At 37.7% G+C, this 19,513-nt stretch overlaps 1 protein-coding gene across 4 annotated transcripts in view; it reads left to right on the forward strand.

Moving 5' to 3' along the window:
• Positions 1-19,513, forward strand: part of UTRN (utrophin) — a 364,804-nt gene that overhangs the window by 86,733 nt on the left and 258,558 nt on the right. For 3 of the 4 annotated variants that reach the window (XM_032682362.1, XM_032682360.1, XM_032682363.1), the window contains 10 exons: positions 118-219; positions 3,162-3,269; positions 3,839-4,018; positions 5,323-5,477; positions 7,823-7,946; positions 9,639-9,726; positions 11,278-11,513; positions 11,783-11,963; positions 14,581-14,726; positions 17,591-17,803. In XM_032682362.1, the coding sequence (XP_032538253.1) occupies positions 118-219; positions 3,162-3,269; positions 3,839-4,018; positions 5,323-5,477; positions 7,823-7,946; positions 9,639-9,726; positions 11,278-11,513; positions 11,783-11,963; positions 14,581-14,726; positions 17,591-17,803 (1,533 nt within the window). The remainder of the gene's footprint in view (positions 1-117; positions 220-3,161; positions 3,270-3,838; positions 4,019-5,322; positions 5,478-7,822; positions 7,947-9,638; positions 9,727-11,277; positions 11,514-11,782; positions 11,964-14,580; positions 14,727-17,590; positions 17,804-19,513) is intronic. The other variant, XM_032682361.1, reaches the window with a different exon arrangement.

The following is a 19,513-nucleotide window of genomic DNA, read 5'->3' on the forward strand; positions in this document are numbered from 1 at the left end:
GAGGTAGATATAATGAAGGAAGAGGTTAATGTGAAGTAGAAATTTTTTTTGAGTATCTGGTTTTGGAGTTTCTTTTTGAGGTTTGTGATCATTCACGAGCGTTTCCTGCTTTTGTAGAAGCTTGGTGAGCGGTGGACAGCAGTTTGTCGTTGGACTGAGGATCGACGGGTCAAGCTGCAAGAAATTCAGCTTTTATGGCAAGAGTTGCTAGAAGAACAGGTTGGTAGCTGTTCAGTTACTCAGGGTTGACCAGCTGATTTGTGGAAGGGAGAAAACAACCAACCAAAGAAACTCAAACAATCAAGCCCCTGACTAAGGTGGGGAAAAAAAGCCTTGAAAAGCTAGGCTTTGTTATTGTTTGAGTTCCCACTTTTTTTTGAGGAGTAGAATAGCTCTGAAGTGCAGAAGAAGTATTTTCTAAAGTTTTAAGAAAGAAAGTTTATAACACCTTGGAAATTATAAGGAATCTTGCAAAATGGCCAAGAAGTGTGAATATCCATAATAGCAAAATGACAATGAGTTCTCTAAGTATCTGGTGGTTTTGTAATTACAGAAATTTTCCTGATTAAGGTATATGTGCTTCCAACATGGATACATGTACATGACTGTGCAATCAGCTAATCAATAGATAACTATTTTCAAAATCATTTGGTCAACAAGCATGCAACTTGTTTCATTTTGCTGTGTTCAGCTGAACAGTTGAATTGTCAAGAATTGTGAGTGTTCTCTTGTTTTGATATCATGTATTTTACATATATAATAAATACTGCTCAAACACAAAGTAATTGATGACATAAAAGTGTATTAACACAACTATGTGTGCTAGGTTTGCATGCCTGATGCTACAGTTTGCTTTGTGTCTCAGTTTAAAAGAGTTGATGGGTTTTTTTGTTTGAAGGTTTTACTGAAATTGGGTTTTTTTCCCTTAAATGATGATATTTATCACTATAAGCTATTGTTTAAACAGCAGTACACTCAGATTGCTTAGACATTTAAAAGAAACTGAACAGTACTGATAAGCTGTTGGTATCAGTTGCAGCCTGGTTTCTTTGACAAGGATGTTTTGTCTGTGGGTTTTGGGGTTGCTTATGTGTTTCTCCATGACCCCTCCCGTATGTGTTTGTAGTATATTGATAAGCTGAATTTCTAGCTCATGTGACCTTGTTGATATGGACCCAAGGTTAAAATTTTGGTTTATCCCATGCCAAGTATCTGTTTATATGTATTTCTTTGAAATACTGCTTTGTCATCTGTGCATATATATCCAAAAAATTGTGTGCTAACATTTTTTTTTTGCAACTCTTGGCCATGATAACTCTGAGTTGAGAAATAACAATTACCCCAAAATCCTTGCTGTGTATGTCAAACTACGAACTTCCAAGTGCTCTTAGTTTTGGTGACGCTATGTGAACATATTTCTGTCCTCTTCCATCCTTATATTTTTATGGGGAAAATTGGCCACTCATTGGCTCTTACAGTACTGTTAAATATGTCATCTTCTGTTGGAGTTGCTTTTGCATTCAGATTTTTTTAATTTGTATATAATTATGTTGCTGTGTAAAAGTGAAACGATGGATGTGTTTAATGTAGAATGTCAGTGAATAATGAGGAAATACAAGTTTGTTTTAATTGGTTTAGATTTAGCCTATGTTTGCATTCATTGTTCAACTGAACAAGGCATTTGTTACTAAGAAGTTTGAATTACAGTTCTCTGTCCTCAAGAATGATCAAGTGACTTACAAAAATTATAGTTTGAAACTACTTAAAAACTGAATAACAAACACTTTAACAGAAAAGTAGCTAAAACATTTAGGTACTAGCGTTTTCCATTTTGGCCAACCATATGGAGAGATGTGCAGCAGTGATGCATCAGCCTTTATGTGGCTGCCTAGAAAGCTTTTGAAAACCACAATTCTTACCACTCAGGAAACAAATTCCTCAATTGGTGCCAGATGTCAGATACTTCTTAGCACTGTGATAATTATGTTTCAGTTTTCTAGGGAGAGTTGTCTTTGACTGCTGACTTAGCAGAAATTAACTGAATACACTGAAGGGTTTTTAAGCTCCTCTTATGCATAAAATATGTTGGCTGGGATGCCAGCATGATTTTTCCATCGAGTATGTGATGTTATAATTTTGTTTCTCACAGCCTTATGGCATTTCCACCACCATTGTATTTTCTGTCTGTACGTTTTGCATATTGGTTTACATTGGAAATATAAATTGCCTTAATCCTTTGGCTCACAGGTTGCTGTAGTAAGTTCTGGGACAACGACAAAAGTATACAGCTAGACTGAGGAGCCTAGTGGCTTTTGTAAACTGTGCTGTTCAAAGAACAAAAAGGTCTGCCTTGCTGTAGGATTTATTTTTAGACACAGAGGAACAGCAGTGCACCAGTGGCTATGCAACTGAGAACTGGGCATTCTAGTCCATGGAAACTGCTGTGCAGCAGCAGCAGCAGCAGTAATATGTTGCAATAATATATTGTCTATAAAATCTCTCCTGATACTTGATGCCGGTTATTGCTGGTGTTACCATAGGAGTGCTATGTGACTGAATCAAAGTGAGACCCAGGACAGATTTCCTAGAAAAAAAACAAAGTTCAAGATCCCCGAGTTAGAACTATTCAGAGCAGACCACTCTAGCTTTCAGTAGTTAATGAAATAGTATTTGCTGAAGTTATTTTGCAATTGAAAGTAGGTACCATAGACAGGGAGGTGACTAATTAGTATCTTTGATCGACTACCTGGACTAAAAGAATTTTGAATTAGCAGTGGTGTAGCTTCTGTGAGAAAATACTTGTAACAACTGGGTTTGAGTCATGAGGAAGAAGGGTGGAAAACAAAAAGCGTACACACCATTTTGATAAAGTCCTATGTCAGCTTTAGGATGGATGTCTGTTTGCTGTAAATAACTTTGGGGGAAATGTGCTCTGATAAATTGAGAAATGATTTTGTTGAAATTGTTTTGCTGGAAAGTATTACTTCATTCCCTAATCTGATAGTTTTGTCCCATTTTATCTATTATTGAAGTCAACTGAAATTCCTGTGTATAAAGACTGTAGAATTGTGCCTTGAATGCAAAGATCTTCAAGAAGGAATTGTCAATAGCTGTTTGACAAACTTGATATTTTCTTGTGCTATTTTTCTTACAATTTGCAGTGCTTATTGAAAGCTTGGTTAATTGAGAAAGAAGAGGCTTTGAGTAAGGTCCAGACAAGCAACTTTAAAGATCAAACAGACCTGAGTGTGAATGTTCGAAAACTAGCAGTGAGTATCACTACCCTGCACTGTCCCATCAAACCTCATAAACTAAATGAATGGCAAATTACCAGTTTGACCCCAGTAGGAGCTGTGAGTGCATGACACTTTGGAAGCCAGGCAACATTCTCTCCTGCTGGCTTCTTTCACGTGAATTAAAAAAAATTGATACAACCTATTCTATGACTGTTCCAGGTTGGTGTGCCAAACTTTGGAACAGCTATCCTAGATGATTGACGGAATTTGTATTTTTTTGTCAGGCCACCAGTCAGCTGTATTTTCCAAAGTGTAGGTTTGCAGTGTGGTTTGTTTTTTATTTCATTGGAGCATGAACTAATAATTTGTTACTCAAGATATACTGCTGGTTGCTCTAGAAGCTGTTTGAAGGATGTGCTCTTTAAAAAGAGTATCTGTTAGGGCTGTTTTTACATGAGAGAACTGTTCATTTGACTCAGGTAGTACATTTTTCACCTCTGTCACCACCCCCACAACAACCTTCACCTCCCAGACAGGGAATTAAAAGCTAAGGAGTAGCAGAATACTTGATGTCATCTTTTAATGTTTTCTTTTAATTTCAGATTTTGAAAGAGGACATGGGTATGAAACGTCAAACACTAGACCAGCTGAATGAGCTAGGTCAGGAGGTGGCCCAAATCCTTGGGAATGACAGAGCATCCAGTAAAATTGATCAGGATCAAGAAGAACTAACTCAGAGGTGGGACAGTTTGGTTCAGAAGCTAGAGGATTACTCTAACCAGGTACTTAACAGGGCTTTATTACTTGTTAGCTTTTTAGATGACTGTATGTGTGCAAACTTCACTGATACTGTGTCGGTGAAATTGCCCAGGAGAGTTCTTGGCATTAGGCTAGAGAGGCTAGAGGTGAGTGTTTTTTCACGAGGCTGACTTTGTCTGCTGTCAGATCTATCTACATTTTTTGGTCTTCGAAAGCCCAAGTTGTTAACCTGACTAGTACTATTACTCCTTTCTCACACAGATTAAGCTTCATTTTTCTGATGAGTAAAGCAGGCTTGCCATGTATTATCAATCAATGCAAATGCCTTTAAACATTATAAGAGTGCTGGGACTGGATTAAATCTGATACTAAAAGAAAACAAAGGCAAAACCCAGAATAGATAAATAAATGGGAGTCATACAAGCATTTATGCTCTGTGAGTATGATTTCTCATCTGTTGAAAATAGAGTAGTTGTTTGTTTGATGTGTAACCATGATAGCCAAGCTGGATTGTTAAATGTTTATTTTAGTGTTTTGAGTGCTTGGTAATGTTTTTATTTAGACAGAACTCCATTGGTTTCTGTGAGAATTTTATTTGACAGTTTTATAACTCATGTGCCTTTTTATGTGATATTAATATGTTGTTATGGTGAAAGCCATGGCACTGATTCACGATCCATTTAGTGTATAGTGAATGAGTTGTGCAGTCTGAGAAGGGGTTCATTTCAGCCATGTGGCTATAGTTTGTTCTTGTGTTTGAGTCAAAGCACTAGGAAATGCCAAATCCTGTCTTCATCCTTTCACTCCCCTTAAATATCAAGCACATACTTAGAACTTACAGGTTGATTCCCTTGGGTCTTACTTTGTAACCCGTTAAGGAACATGGGAGATTTCTATTGACATGAGTGAGTTTTTAGGTCAAATTCACCACGTTATCAGCTCCTTATGAGATCTAGACTTGGTTTTATGAGATATGAATACAAAATATGGAATTGTGTGTTAATAGACCTCAGGTACCCTGGTTCTTTTTGTGAACAAATTTTGAAGAAAAATAGATATAATCCTTTTTTTGTTGATTATAGTTCACTTCAGCTGGCATGAAATTCTAGTTGAACTGAGAGTATTGATGCTTAGTTTCCATCTGTAAAATGAGAAGTGAAATTTTTCTGTGGAGTGCATCTATGATAAAGGTGCTTCATGACAGCAAGTCATTTGAAGGAGTGAATGAATGGGCTTTTATGACTGATGAATAAAAGAAACTAAGAAAAAGCAATTCAACTTGTGTTACAAATGTTACGTGATCCTTTTCCTAAATTATTTTGTGTAGGTAACTCAAGCTGTAGGAAGTGTAGGAATGTCACAGGTTTCGCAGAAGACTGCTGCAGAAGCAACACCATTGAAGGAACAGTCCAGACAGGAGTTGCCCCCGCCACCACTCCCAAGGAAAAGGCAAATTCCAGGGGACAGTGAAGCAAAGAAAAAGTAAGTATATGTCACTACCATTTTTACTCGCTCATTAGATACTACGTAGACTCTCTGTCTTGGCTTTTGATTCTTCTTTTATACAAGTGAGCAATACTTAAATTGCACTTGTGAGATTGGGTTTGGGGGTTGGACTAGATGATCTCCAGAGGTCCTTCCAACTCAAACAATTCTGTGAACATGAAGGAAGTGTTGTGTACAGCCTTGTTTTCAGAGCAACAGAAAACCTGTACCTTCCATTAACTTCCAAGGGAAATGGGTGTGTTTTGTTTCTCATAGAAGCAGGTCTTCAGCCTCTTATACCTCAGCTCCTTTACTGGAAAGATAGAATTAATTATATTTACTTCTTTTTGTAAAAACATCTTCTCATCTTTGGTTAAAAAGTGTTGTGAAAGTGTCAAGTATTTTGATTTACTATTTGTTTATAATCACCGTAAATATACAAGAGAAGTGGGAGAAACTGCACAAAAAAAAGCTCAGAAATCTATTCTATCTCCCTGGTATGTAGTAATAAGAATAATATTACAATGATGTCTTCTTTGACAAGTATTTCTGGGGTGGCTGCGTGACTTGCATATGTAGATTCATAGAATGGTTTGGGCTGGAAGGGACCTTAGAGATCATCTCATTCCAACTCCCCTGGTATGGGCAGGGGCACCTTCCACCAGACCAGGTTGTTTGGAGCTCCATGCAGTCTGGCCTGGAACACTTCCAGGGGTGTGGCATCTACAGCTTCTCTGGGCAGTTTATTCCAGTGTCTCATCACTGAAGACAATCGCCGGTGTCTCTCATACTGAAGAATTTCTTCCTTATATGTAATCGAAATATACTCTTTCAGTTGAAAACATTTAGTCCTTGTGCTATCAATACAATTCCTGATAGTCCCTCCCCAATTTTCTTTCAGTATTGGAAAGCTGCTATAAGGTTTCCCTGGAGCCTTTTCTCCTCTAGGCTAACCAATATTTAATAACTTGTGTTGAATTCTCTTTTAATGACTAGCACACCTAAAACTAAAGGAATTGTTTCAAGGTAAATTAAGAAAGTAAATGCTGTATACTCAACATCTGACTTTTTGTGCTTGGCTGAGAAAATGAGCACTTCTTTGAGGTGTCACTAGTTTAAATCTTTGGCAGGCTGTTTAGGGCAAGGATAGAGGGCTGCATCAAGAGTGGGGGGTCGCTGTGCTAGGTGATGTGTGTTTGCACAGTGAAAAAGAGTTACCTTTGCTTTTTCTGGAGGAGGAATAGAGGTTTGGAGAGGTGAGCAACCTGCCCAAACCCTCTTGAAGACACTGGTCAGATCCTCTGAGCCCTGGTGGGGGTGTTGTGTGCATCTGAGTGTCCCAGGGCAGTAAAGCAGTCAGCAACCCATCTGTCTTGTTCTCTGTATCACGAGCTGTGAAAACTATATAGAAGTGATTTATCTGTCATCTGTTTTCTTTGAGTTCAAACTGCATTAAAGAAAGGGTCAGTAAAAATAGTTTAAACTTTCTGATGCTTTTACATTATTCCATTTACTTATGTTGAAACCAAGAAATGACCAGTAAGTAGAATTTTGCTGGTTTTCCCAGGAAAACTTTGAGTGAAGTGACTTTACATTTATTGGGATGCTGTTATTCCATGTTAGGATTTACACTCTTTAGTATAACAGTAATATGGCCTGGCTTGTGGTCTGTACAGTATATCTGTCCTCCTCTTAAGTTCTGTACAGTATTGGTTAATTTGAGAGTTGATTTGTTTTCTTTTGATGATGGCAGGTTGAAACTTAGAGGTTTTAGGCTTAAGAAAGTTATGTTAGTATAGACATGTCCGCTGTAGCCAAAAACATTAAACTGTAAGCTAATCTTTAGTCAGCTAAGTGTGCAAAAGGATTTGTCCACTGTCACTGCCATGAGTGCTCAAGCTTCTAGCTTTTCCTTCAGACTAAATAGTGTCGCAGACTTCTTTGAAACGTAGAACTGTAATTCTTATTTGTCTTGTTCCTGAGGTTCAGTTTATTACTTTCAAGATACTCGGCATTGAGAGATCTGTTTTGTGACATATTAAAAGAAACAGTTATAGTTTGCATGAAACTATGTATAAAAAGTGGGAAATAAATGCATTCCGAATTTGTTCCCAAAGGCTAATACCATGGGCATAATTTTTGATAGTAGGTTTTTTAAAGTCTGTCTCTGCCCTACTTCCTGTGAGTAGTAATATAAGAAGCATGAATTTTGTGTGCAGTCTTGCTGTTTTAGGATGGAATAATGTGCTGAACTTTAAGACTTCTGATATTTAAGACAGAATGACTGAATGGGGGGAAAAAAACACCCCAAGAAACTAAACCCTTGTGACCTTTTAAACCAGGTTTGATGCTGAAAGTGTGGAGCTCTTGAACTGGATTTCAAAATCAAAATCTGCCATTGAGGCAGCAGACATCAAAGAATACAAGAAGATGAGAGAGACTTCAAGCATGAAAGAAAAGTTGAAGGTAAAATGGGGTGATAGAGTGTGTTTCAGTGAATAGTGTACTCCGTATCTAAGCTGGCTGTCAACTGGGCTGATCCACATGCTTTGAAGGGATTAAGTCCTTTAGTTAAATAGTTTCAGAACTGGACATACATGGAAATCTCTGACCAGCTGGACACACTTTTTTTGCTGGTGTTGGGTTGCATAATCCACAGGAAATTTTAAAAAGTATATTACTGATGTCTACTTTGGAGTTCTGAAAAGTGTCTGTCTTCAGGATTATTATCTTTTACACTAAATAACATTTTGGTTTCATGTTTCACAGTTGGAAATGGTGTTGATTGACACCACTTTTATAATTTTGGCAGAGATAGGCCAGTGGTGTGCTCAGAGACTCAGTGAGTCATGCTGTGACACTACTCGCGCACTGTACCACCCAGGGTCCAAAGTGGTGTATTGTTATAATGTTGCGACATGTTTCCTCTATTAATTTTGGAGAAAACATGATAGTTACAACTTGTGTACAGTATTGCTGACCTACCAGACAGAATACATAATTTTACAGAATCCTGTGGGAGCCATGAAATAGCCATTTTATCTTATATTCCTTCTGTTTCGGGAATGTATTCTTACCTTTTTTTGATCCTTGAGCATGCTTTGTTAATGAAGGCTTACTGGAGCTTTAGCAGGACCTGAAGCTGCTTTTGAATTCAAAAACAATACTTAAAAATATCTATAAGGAATCTCCTCCTTAGTGCTGTAGTACAAAATGGTGCCAGTAGGAATGTTTGGAATGAGAGCACTGTTGAAAATAAAAACCAAAACAACCCTCCCAATAGTTTATTTATAGATCTTTATGAATGTTTATAAGCCGTTTATTAGAAAGGCTCCAAGATGAACACTGGGTTCCCGTGAACAGCTGTTTTTAAATGATTGGGCTGTAAGTGGGTAGAAAAGTGTTTGTTCTTCCCAGCTGTGCAAATAAGCGCACACTTCTGAATTTACTGTAGCAAGTCTAAACCAGAGTAATGACCTTTGACATGAGTTCCAAAAAGATTTTTGTTTGAGGATACTTTGTAATCACAGAGGATATTGAATTTGTGGCTTTGTGGCCAAGGAACTTATCTTTCCTCTGTGGATGTATTCTACCTATTGACTCACACAGCAATATACACCAATATGTATGACTTGAGTGAATAACTTGTTCCTTTAAAAATCTTGGTAATCATATAGAATTTCCTTCACCATATCTTTGTGAAGGAGAGTGAAGCACTAGAGCTTCTGAGAGTCTAGGGAATAGGTTGTTCCCTTCTATTGGAAATCTCAGAGACTGTGGAGGTGAAGGGACTACTAAAAAAAAAAGGTCTTTTCTCTACTGGTTTGCATTAAAGAATTACAATTTTTGATCACAAGTGACTTATTTCAGCTCGTCCCAATATCTTATTTCACATTGCAGGACCGTCAACCCTTTTAACAATATTTTATTCCTGGTGCTGTTGTTCCTTCTCTTTTTTGCTTGGTCCTTGTGAGAGCTAACTCCTTTGGCATTTGTTTTCTGAACAAACAGAACTAACAGGCATCCTAGAAGGTGCTGTATTCAAGAAAACTGGATATGTTTTGGGTAGCAGTGGGAAAATAGATGTTACTGGGAGAAACAGGGAAGTCAGGAAAAATAACCCTTACTGAAACTATTCTTTTGCGTTTCATTTGAAAGGTGATTGAAAAAGAAAGAGTTGAAAAAAGCCAAAAGTTAGATGAACTGAAACGAAGCGGACATGTTCTTTTGGATCAAATGGGCAAGGGTAAGCAACTTGAAGGTTTTTCTGTTTTGTGATTTAATCAGTTGAGTTGCTGGGAAATAATATTGAAATGTTATCTCTAGTTAAGCATCACAATATATTCTGTCCCTCTCCCTCCATTTGTTTTCCTTCAGAGACACTGGTCATTGTTACCATTACTAGTTAGCTATGTGTTTTGTTTTCATTAAAGCTTATAGAAAAGCATTATTATTCTTCTTTAATGTGCATATGCTCATTTGCAGTATTTTAAGAATTATTGTAAGAAACTATTTCTATTTTAGTAACAATGACAGTTACATGCTTTTGAGGGAAGGAAAAAACTGTCAATGTGTTTTGATAATACAGTCATAATTTGTGGCTCAAAGACAAGAGAGATGTCTACATGATTGAGAAAATGATTGATTGTCAATTAAAACACTTATCCATGGGATCTTATAATTAACATCCATGAAAGTTGAATGTTAAAGCCTTGCCAAAATCTTGTTTCATAATGACAAAACTCCATCAGTGAAATATGATCTCCATAAAAGAGATGTTTATATCATCCAGAGACAATCTTTTATATATGCTATATGCTTGACTTCTGATGAAGTTGCTATGGCTGGTAGACAGACAACTGACAGGATGGTGTCACTGTCGTGCACACTGACCAGCATTCTTTTTGGAAAATGCTGATTTCCATTAGATTTCTTGACTGTCACATTTTTCCAGTCAGACTCTTTGCATATATGCCCCAATTTGCTAAGCATCTCCAATCCTCTCCTCCTAGCCTACTGCAGCTGAGGCTTTTTACAGTGGGTGCCATTGCACTGAAGCTGATGGCTGAAAGCCACTGATTTGACCTGGAGTTTGGGTTGTAAACATTTTTATCTCTTCATTGTTTCCAAACGTGGACAAAAATCCTTCCTTCCTTTCTCTTCTACAAACCCCTTCAGCTTTGATAGGTCATGACTTTGAAACCAGTATCTGTTGACTATAATAAAAAATATATAGTTGAAAAGCTGCTTTGCGTCAGCAAAAAGTAAGATACAGAAATTGCTTTTCGTTTGTCATCTTAAATGTTGGAATACATAGAAAATAACCAATCTACAGCCAGTAATGGCAGTGACTGGCTGTTGTGTGCATGCTTCTTCTGTGTGACTGGCTGCAGCTGCTGTACTGCTGTGCTGTAGGTGTACCAAGCAGATGGTCAGTGTGTGAAGCACAGGCAGGATCTATGGAGCAGGGTCTTCAAGTGCTCTTGTAGAAGCTTGGCTGCCCTAACAAGAGCATTGGGCTCCATTTGTGCTAAAGCAGTGCAGCAAAAAAAACCCTCCATGTGTCTTTCCTCAAAATGGAAGTGGAATATATCACTCTTCATTTTACTATTAACATGGCAATATAAAGCTGAAACACTATTAAGTAGTAAGTATAGATTTATAGATAGTGGACTTGGAATCAAAGCATTTTGCATATTAATGCAAATGTGCACCTGTATTTGAAGAGAAGGTTTAAATGTCTGTTAATCAAACTGTGTTGCAGTTAATATAGTGATAATTTATATAATCTTTTTAGAAGGACTTCCTACAGTGGATATAAAAACTATGATGGAAAAAATATTGTCGGGGTGGAAAGACATGGTTCAAAATCTAGAAGAAGTGGCCAGAAAGATGAAGTACCAGGAAGAAATAAATGCTTATTTGAAGGAAATAAATGAGCTTGAGAAGACTTTAATTGAGAAGGATGACTGGCTTAAAAATGATACTTCTTCAGCATCCCAACCCTCAGCAGTCCGGAAAGACTTATGTCAGGTAAGTCTGGCAAAACTTGTTAATTTTGCTTGGAAGGTGTCAGAAGCACAGGCTACCCCAGAGGAACTTAGCCTAGTCAGTAAGGTAATTCAGTTTCTAAGGCATGCAGAGTGCCTGATTTGACTGGAAGATTTTGGTACCTGTGTATCAGGAATACTTTAATGTTGTTGCCCTAGTAATGTGGAAGACCTGTGCTGCAGTAGCTCTACTAAAATCTTTCTGTTAACAAGGCAACTATGAGTTTGGGTCTTGGTTTCAATCTTTCACAGCGGGAGTTAACGCATCTGGCAAGCCTGAGTCCACGGCTGGAACATCTGAAAGCCACCTGCAAGGCACTCGCCTCTCAGCCCATGCCTTCAAGTTTCATTCAGGAGAATTTGAATGGTTTTCTTGATCACTTCAAGTTGACTCGTCAGAAACTAGAGGAACATCACCAACAGCTGAAAAAAGGTAAATATATATATAATTTTTTTTTTTTAAACATAACGCCTCCTGCTTATCTGTGTTCTGATTTTTTTTTTTTTTTTTGAGCTGACTGAGAACCCTTTGGATTCTGGTAGAGTTTTTGTATTGATCTACTTAGCTTTGGGTCAAACTGGCAAAATTATTTTATCAAGAGAAAGTATATTTTTATGGCCTCCTCTGTGCACACTTTAAAATACATTGTTCCATGGTGTTAAAACTGATTATGGAAAGATGCGACATTCCTGAAACTTCATTTAAGGAATTAACAAGACATATTTAAGGTGGATAATATAGTTTGAAAATCTGTGTCTCTCTGGCACTTACAGAAATAAATAATAATACTAGAAATGAAAAATGGAAGATTAGGTGGACCTTTAAAATGGAAGTGCGCATGTGAAATTTATTCTTTTTCATAGCTTTGAGCACATGAGTCATACATAATTCCTTTTGCAAATTTCATCTTTGAAGTGATTTGGAATCTGGCTTGCTTTTCAGGCAGTTTCTACTTGGGCTTTTGTTACATTAAAAATTTCATTGTGAGTATTCAAACCAGTCATGCTGGTTTCTAAATGATTTTAAATGTAACACACAAAATGTGTAGTTCTGGTAATATATTAAACTAAATAGCAAGTGCACAGACCTATAAGAAGATTTTTTTTTTCCCCTTGGTTTTTGTTTTGGAGGAATTTGAGGGAGTGTTTTATTAGTGGCTCCAAATGGAAGAGCATTAACTCTTTATCCTGTGTGTAATAAAAATAGTCTCAGTTACTAAATTGTTGGGCCATCTGTGTAGTGTGTTGCACCAGGCCTGTATGCTTCAATTATAACCATGCAGAAAACTGTGCATAATATATGTCTGCCATGTTCAAGTTACAAGAGTATGCTTTCATTCTGACTGTGATGAATGATTATTTTATAGCTGTTTTGAGTTCATGTACTTTTGAATAATTTTATTGATATTGTGTATTTTGGTAATTATACACCATGTAACAAAAAGACTGCTTATTTTTTCATGCCACACGTCAGTTGAGGTGTTATCAGTATACTTGAACCAGTTATTGCTTGGTAAAAACATCTTACATATTTTAATATATTAAATTTGTACTTGTGTCTTTTTTTGAATGAGACAACCTGCAGCGAAATTATATTGCTGAAGTGCAGAGGGAAATGTCAGTTCAGAGTTTCAGTTTTCAGCATGGTTTGAAATGCTGCAAGGTAAAAGACCTTCCAGAGCCATATAACTGGTAGAAAAAGCTGGTGGTGTCACTTGCACATTTGTAAACTTAGTAGACTTTGACTGACAGAAGAACAGCTCCTTTCATGGCTCTTCTTTGAGCTTCTGAAAAATCCCTCATGGACTGCTATGCAGTCTCATCTCTATGGGCATTTTTTTAATGGCAATTGTGACTCAATTTTTTGTCAGTGTGAGGCTATTTTAACTATTTTCTTCTCCTCCAGGATTTGCTGTAGTTTAGTGACAGTACACCTATCTGCTTTTTATTGAATTCTTTTTTTATCCCTTTTAAATTGATTCTGGATTTTTGAGAAAAGGAAAGTAGATAACTGATTCTCTCTAAAAATGTTGACTCATTTTTATAAATGTTAGGACAGTTCTGACAGTAAGCTGTTTAAAAGGTACCTGGTGAGTGAGAAGAAGGGTTAGATTAATTTTTACTTGCGGTAGTAGCAAAATTACCTAGGAATCCAAGGGCAGAGAATGTGCATACCACAATACAGGTCTTACAGGCGAAATCCTGTTTGCAGCAGTTGTCCAAATCTGTTGTTTTCATTCTGAAATGCCAGAATGAGGTGCTGTCTCCTGCCTGGGATTCCACAGAGGGCTGGCTTGAACAAATTTTGAGAAGCAGTTGAAGATTGGAAGCAGATACTCCATCCAAACTTTAATTCTCTTTTCACTCTCCCTAGATAGTGTCTGTGTTCTGACAACAGGCTAAAAGCTGCTATTTTTATATGTTTGTGTGTGTGTATGTATATGTGTATATATATGTGTGTGTGTGTGTAAAAAGCCACGAAAACACAAACCCTACTATTACACTAATATGTATTTTGTGTATGTGTGTATATACATATCTATCTAAATACTAGCTTATATAGTTACTATATATAGTGTGTATATTTTACTTGCTATGTACTATATTGCTATATGTTATACTTTGTTTTCTATGTATAGTAGATATCTTTGTGTACGTTTGCAGACAATTAAGAGATAGGTCTAAAAGTTTTAAAAATGAAAAATACTAAATTGGGGGTGTCGAGATATGTAAATGTCAAAATACTATCGATTCCATGACCCCACCGACCCCAACAGATTTAGGTGCTTAGGTGTATAAGAAAAATTCTGAAAATGGGATAGAGTGTATGAATGTTTTTGGAGGTTGTCATATTTCTTATTTTATTCTATATAAACACATTTGTACATTATATATATATATTTAATATTTTTAAAGGAAAAATATTGTTATCAGCAGAAGAGTTTTTTAGCTCTTGGAAGGCTGATTCTGTTCACATATCCTATAACTTGTGTCTCACATCTGTTTCTTTACCTTGTATTTTGTTCCATTACTCTTTTCTGTGGTACCAGAGACAGAAAACCAGCCAAGCCAGGAGTATGTGGAGTCCCTGCAGCAGCTGAAGGACACACTGAGCGAGGTGGAGGGGAAGCAGCAGTCCATTGCTGGTGAACTGAGCGAACCCAGTAAAGTTGAGAAGGCCCTGCAGCAGGCAAAGGTAACTCACCTTCACAGTGAAGTGAGGAATTTGCTGACTCAACTATGGTCATCTTCTGTTCTCCTGCCTTGTTTTCAGTGGGGTAACTAATGTTGCTCAGAGAGATGTTGGTCAGGTAGTGGTGTGTGGAAGACACTTCTGGAGGTGCCTTGTTGAAAGCTGGGTTACCACAGGCTGCTGAGGGACATGTCCAGCCAAGGGCTGGCTATCCCTGAGCCTGCAGACTTCACAGCTTCCCTTGCTGCCTGTGCCAGGAGACAGGGTGAGAACTGAGACTGCTTAAGTGGGGGAAGAGGACCTCAGACAACCTTGGTAGCTTCCCCAGGCACTCTGGTGTGCATGTATGTCTTGCGCTTACCAGTCCCAAAACAGTTGTTAAGGCCACAAAAGTATCTCTCTCCTAGAGGCTTGGTTGGATCAGGTTGGTGACCTGATCCAAGGTCTGCTCCTTTGCCGCTGAGTTGCTCCTTTGCCACTCCTATGCACCACAGCCATACCTGTACCTGGCCTGCTTGGGCTTGCTGTCCTGGAGAGGCCATGTCCCTCCATGTGGCAGTGCGGGCTCCCTGCCTCTGCCCTTCTGCTTAGGCTATGGTATATGGAGTATTAATATAATACAAACCACACAGACCCAGCTAGTTTGGGGGTTCTCAGCCAAATCCTCTTTATTCAAATGAAACAACACCTTATATATGTGGGTTCAAAGTAACACATGACTCCCCTGACCAATGACCAGGGATACCTCATTACCCATGTACATGGGAGTACATTTGGACTTCATTTCCTATGATACCTCATCCAACATCCTTCCTGTAACCCGACTCCTACAATGGTGTGCAGCCTTGTAACCCTCCCCTCCAAGCACTGGTTAAAGCTCACCCAGATGTGAGGTGCCTGCCTGCCTAAACTGAGTCTGAGAGTCAGCTGGTTAAAGCAATCCCACTTCATCCTGGTTGGATGTTTGGAGACAGTAACTGTGCTTCTCTGGCCTCTAGATTGCCTTTCAAAGGGAAACAGTGTTTGTGAGCTAAAAAGGTAATTGATACATAAATTCTGTGTAGTAGAAACAATATTTTGTTTCCTATTGTGAACCTATGAAGTAGGGGAAAATTCTTTGGATGACAGTTGCTTTGTAAATGTCAGTTACTGGGGCAGAGGTGGAGCTCTCTCCAGGGAGATAACTGTGCATCTCTAATACTTTCTATTTTATATTTTTTTTCCCCAAAAAAGCCTATAAACAATTACTTTCCTGTCTCCTTCACCATTCCTCACTGCTTTTGTGGAATCATGCTTAATTCGGAAGAATGATATTTTTTTTTTTTTTCCCTCTGTGGTCACATAAGAGGGGCTTCAGGTGACTCTGAAGGAGCTCTTGAGCTCTGGATGATGGGTGGGGAGAGGCCCTATCTGATTATATCCTTATCTATTTAGCAGAAAGTGATCATTTTTAGAAGTCGTGTAAACAAAGGTGTTAGTGCTTTGGTGGTTTTGAGCTGGTAGATTAAAATAAGTTTTGATTCTTGTGTTTTCTCTTTAGTGTTGCTTCTGTATCATTAAAAGTTGGCAGAGATTTTCTGGTCCATATGCTACCTGAATTGCAATGGCATTCAGTCTTTCAAGGCTTATCTTTTCCTGCTTCTGCCCAAATTTCACCTCCCCCTTTTCTTCAGAGAACTAATTAACCTGAAGGGACATACTATGCTAGTGTGGGAGCTTTAAGGAGTGTGACAGGAAATAGGAACAAACTGTAGATGATGAACTGCTTGTGGACCTTGGGATTGTTCAGCTTCTGCACTGTAGCAGGAGCTGATAAGTGCTTCAGGCATAGACCCAAGGCAGGGAGGGATTTGCTCAGTCTGTGGTCCCTTGCACAGAAATCTCTTGTTTGCTGAAACAGACATCCCTCTTCCCAGTCTCATTTCTACCTCACTACCTCTCCTCTTAGAAGAAATGGTACACTCTACAGGGAAAGGATAAAGAGAAAGTAAATCTGAGAACATAAACTTACAAAAAAATTCTTCCTCAGCAAAACTACAGAAAAATGTATATGCACACATTCCACATGTACACATAAAATGCATATACTAGCAAAATTAAATGAATTAAATTAATAATCTTTTCATGTGTTCATTCCAAATTTCTCTTGAACAAATTTAAGCTGAATAACAAAAATGACCAGTTCAATGAAATGGCAGCATTTTTCATGGCTTATACCTTCAACTGGTTTTTATTTGTATAATATTAGTAAATTAGCTCTTTCAGATCAAGAGATTTGTTTCTATCAGCAATACCACAGTGAATATATTCAGATTGTATCCTCCCTGTATTCCAACTGGAAAAGTAGTTTTCAGAACTTTAGTATCTAGGACTTTCTTTGCAGCTAGATATTGTATTTTACTTTACAAAACTTGGAAGAACACTCTCAGCTTGTTTGTTTGTTTTCTTTTAAAAAAACAAACACCTGTTGGTGGAATGAAAATACTGAGGTCCCGGTACACCTACATTGCAGTTTCTTTTTTGACTTCAGTGTAGCATAGCCATTGCTTTGTTAACTTGTGTGACAGTATTGTACAGCACAGGAGAGATGTAGGTACCTCGGCTTGTTTAGCTACATGGCCAAGCTTTGCTATCCCTTCTGTAATCTCTGCTGCTGCACCAGTTGAACAGATGAAGATTTTTCTGCTTAAAAGGTTGTTTCAACATCTCTGCTGCAATAACTACAGTAACTGGAATATAACTCTTCACTGAATCTATGTGCTGAATCACTGCACAATGAAACTTTTGAAGTACTTCCATTTGTATGTGCGTACCTATTGTATGGCTAATACTGGAAGGACACATTTTTTCTGTTTATTTTGTTGTAGGCACTTTGTGAGACACTGGAAACCCAGAAGCCCAGAGTAGATAAACTTGCTGAAGAAACAAAAGCTTTGGAGAAACATGCTGCTTCGGATATAAAAAACATCTACGCTCAGGAGTTCAAGCATCTGCAGGGACACTGGGACAAGTTAAATCTCAAAGTTTCCAAAGATGTTAAACTACTGGAGGGAATTACATCCAAGTTGAGAATATTTGAGGTAAAATGAAAGGAATTTTTTTGTTACATAATGTTAAATAACTCAGTTACTTTAGAGACCTTTCTTTGTCTGTGTTCTTGCAGGAGTTCAGATGATACTGATTGAGAAGTGAAATGGTGGTGAGCCACTAGTCTGACAGAGGCCGAAAGCATATGTAGTGTGTTTGTAGGAGAGTAGAAGTGGGCTTTTAATGTGCCCAGGATATTATCTTCTAAGGACAATACTTTTCACATAAAATTAGTGTCCCCCTCTTTCAATACCAGAAGCAAAGGGTATGTCAGCTGTGCTTGTTGGTCCCAGCAGTGGCAGATGTGTTCTGTTGTGGTGGGTGTCAGATGCCCAGTGCCTTACTAGTTTGTCATCTATAATTGTAATTCCATGCTTGCTACAGAAAACCTGCTCCTTCAAGTGGTGTTTTGGTCAACAGTAATAAAGAGTTAGTGCAGCCTGTTAAAAAAGGAAGTAAAGAAAATGCTTGGGTATTGAGTTTTCCCTTTCCAAATGATGGCCTCTGAAGTGTCAGGAAGGATAGTTAAAGAATTAAGGTTAACCAGCAGTCTTATATATACATACACATGTGCACACAGGCGCGCACATACATATGAATGACAGAAAATCCCACTGCTTTAAAAATGAGGGGATGGAAAGCAGGGGTACCTAGATGCTTAACCCATTGATAACAAGGGGAGTCATGAGTGCTTAAGTAACTTAACTGAAGTGGACTCAGTATTTACTAGTTAGATTGATTTCTTTGTGTTTGCTTTAACTCCTTTCTTAAGACTATTTGTATTCTTGTGGGGAGAGGAAGAAAAAAAATAAGGAAAATATGTATATGAATATACATGAAAATGTATTGTGATTTAGCCTATGATGATATTGTTGTGAGCCAAAAGTTAAATAGGCACTAACCATTCTTCACTATCAGCTTGAAAGTATAAGCTCATCACAGCAGTATAAAAGCCCAAATACAGTGCCATTGTTTTTCTCTAGAGTTTTGTTTAACTAGGCTTTAAATTTCATATTATTTTCCTTTTCATATTTCATTTTAAAATTCAAAAATCAAGAAGGTGCTTTAGAGATCCTCTTATGAGGAAGGCACATTAGCTAGCAAATAAGTATTTTCACATGCTTTAAACATACCTTAGTGTGTGGATTTATTTGCATTCTTTTTAACAGAAGATATATCACACGATTTATAAACATAAACAACTGTCTGTGCGTTCTCTTCAGGACATTGGTACTGTGCATGCACACCACCACCTTTCCTTAAAAGTTTCTTTCAATCTTGCTCTCCCTTCTCTCTGAAGCAGCAGATGATTCCTTTATTTGATAGTCGATTCAGATTTCAATTTGATAGTGGGTTTTATTATTTTCATTTTTCTTTTAATTTAAGCCAGACAGGATGTCTAATGACTACTCAAGTACAGACATGTGTTTAAACTGAAATTTATATTACGAAGGCCAGGTAACTGACTTGCATGATGTTTCAGTGAAAGTTGGACAAACCATTGCTTATTATGGTTCAGAAGTAGTAAAAAGCTCAATCCCATTGAAGGTTTTACTTGATGGAAAAAAATGCTGAAGGGAATAACTTGATCATACTTGTAAAGTGTTATTCACTAATTATTTATTTCAGGACTTGAACTGCTCCCAGCAGTGTGTGTATGTGATCTGTGTGTATGAATAGCATAGATATGGTAGTCCAGTCTG

Source organism: Chiroxiphia lanceolata, chromosome 3, assembly GCF_009829145.1.
Source record: "Chiroxiphia lanceolata isolate bChiLan1 chromosome 3, bChiLan1.pri, whole genome shotgun sequence".
Classification (NCBI taxonomy): Eukaryota; Metazoa; Chordata; class Aves; order Passeriformes; family Pipridae; genus Chiroxiphia; species Chiroxiphia lanceolata.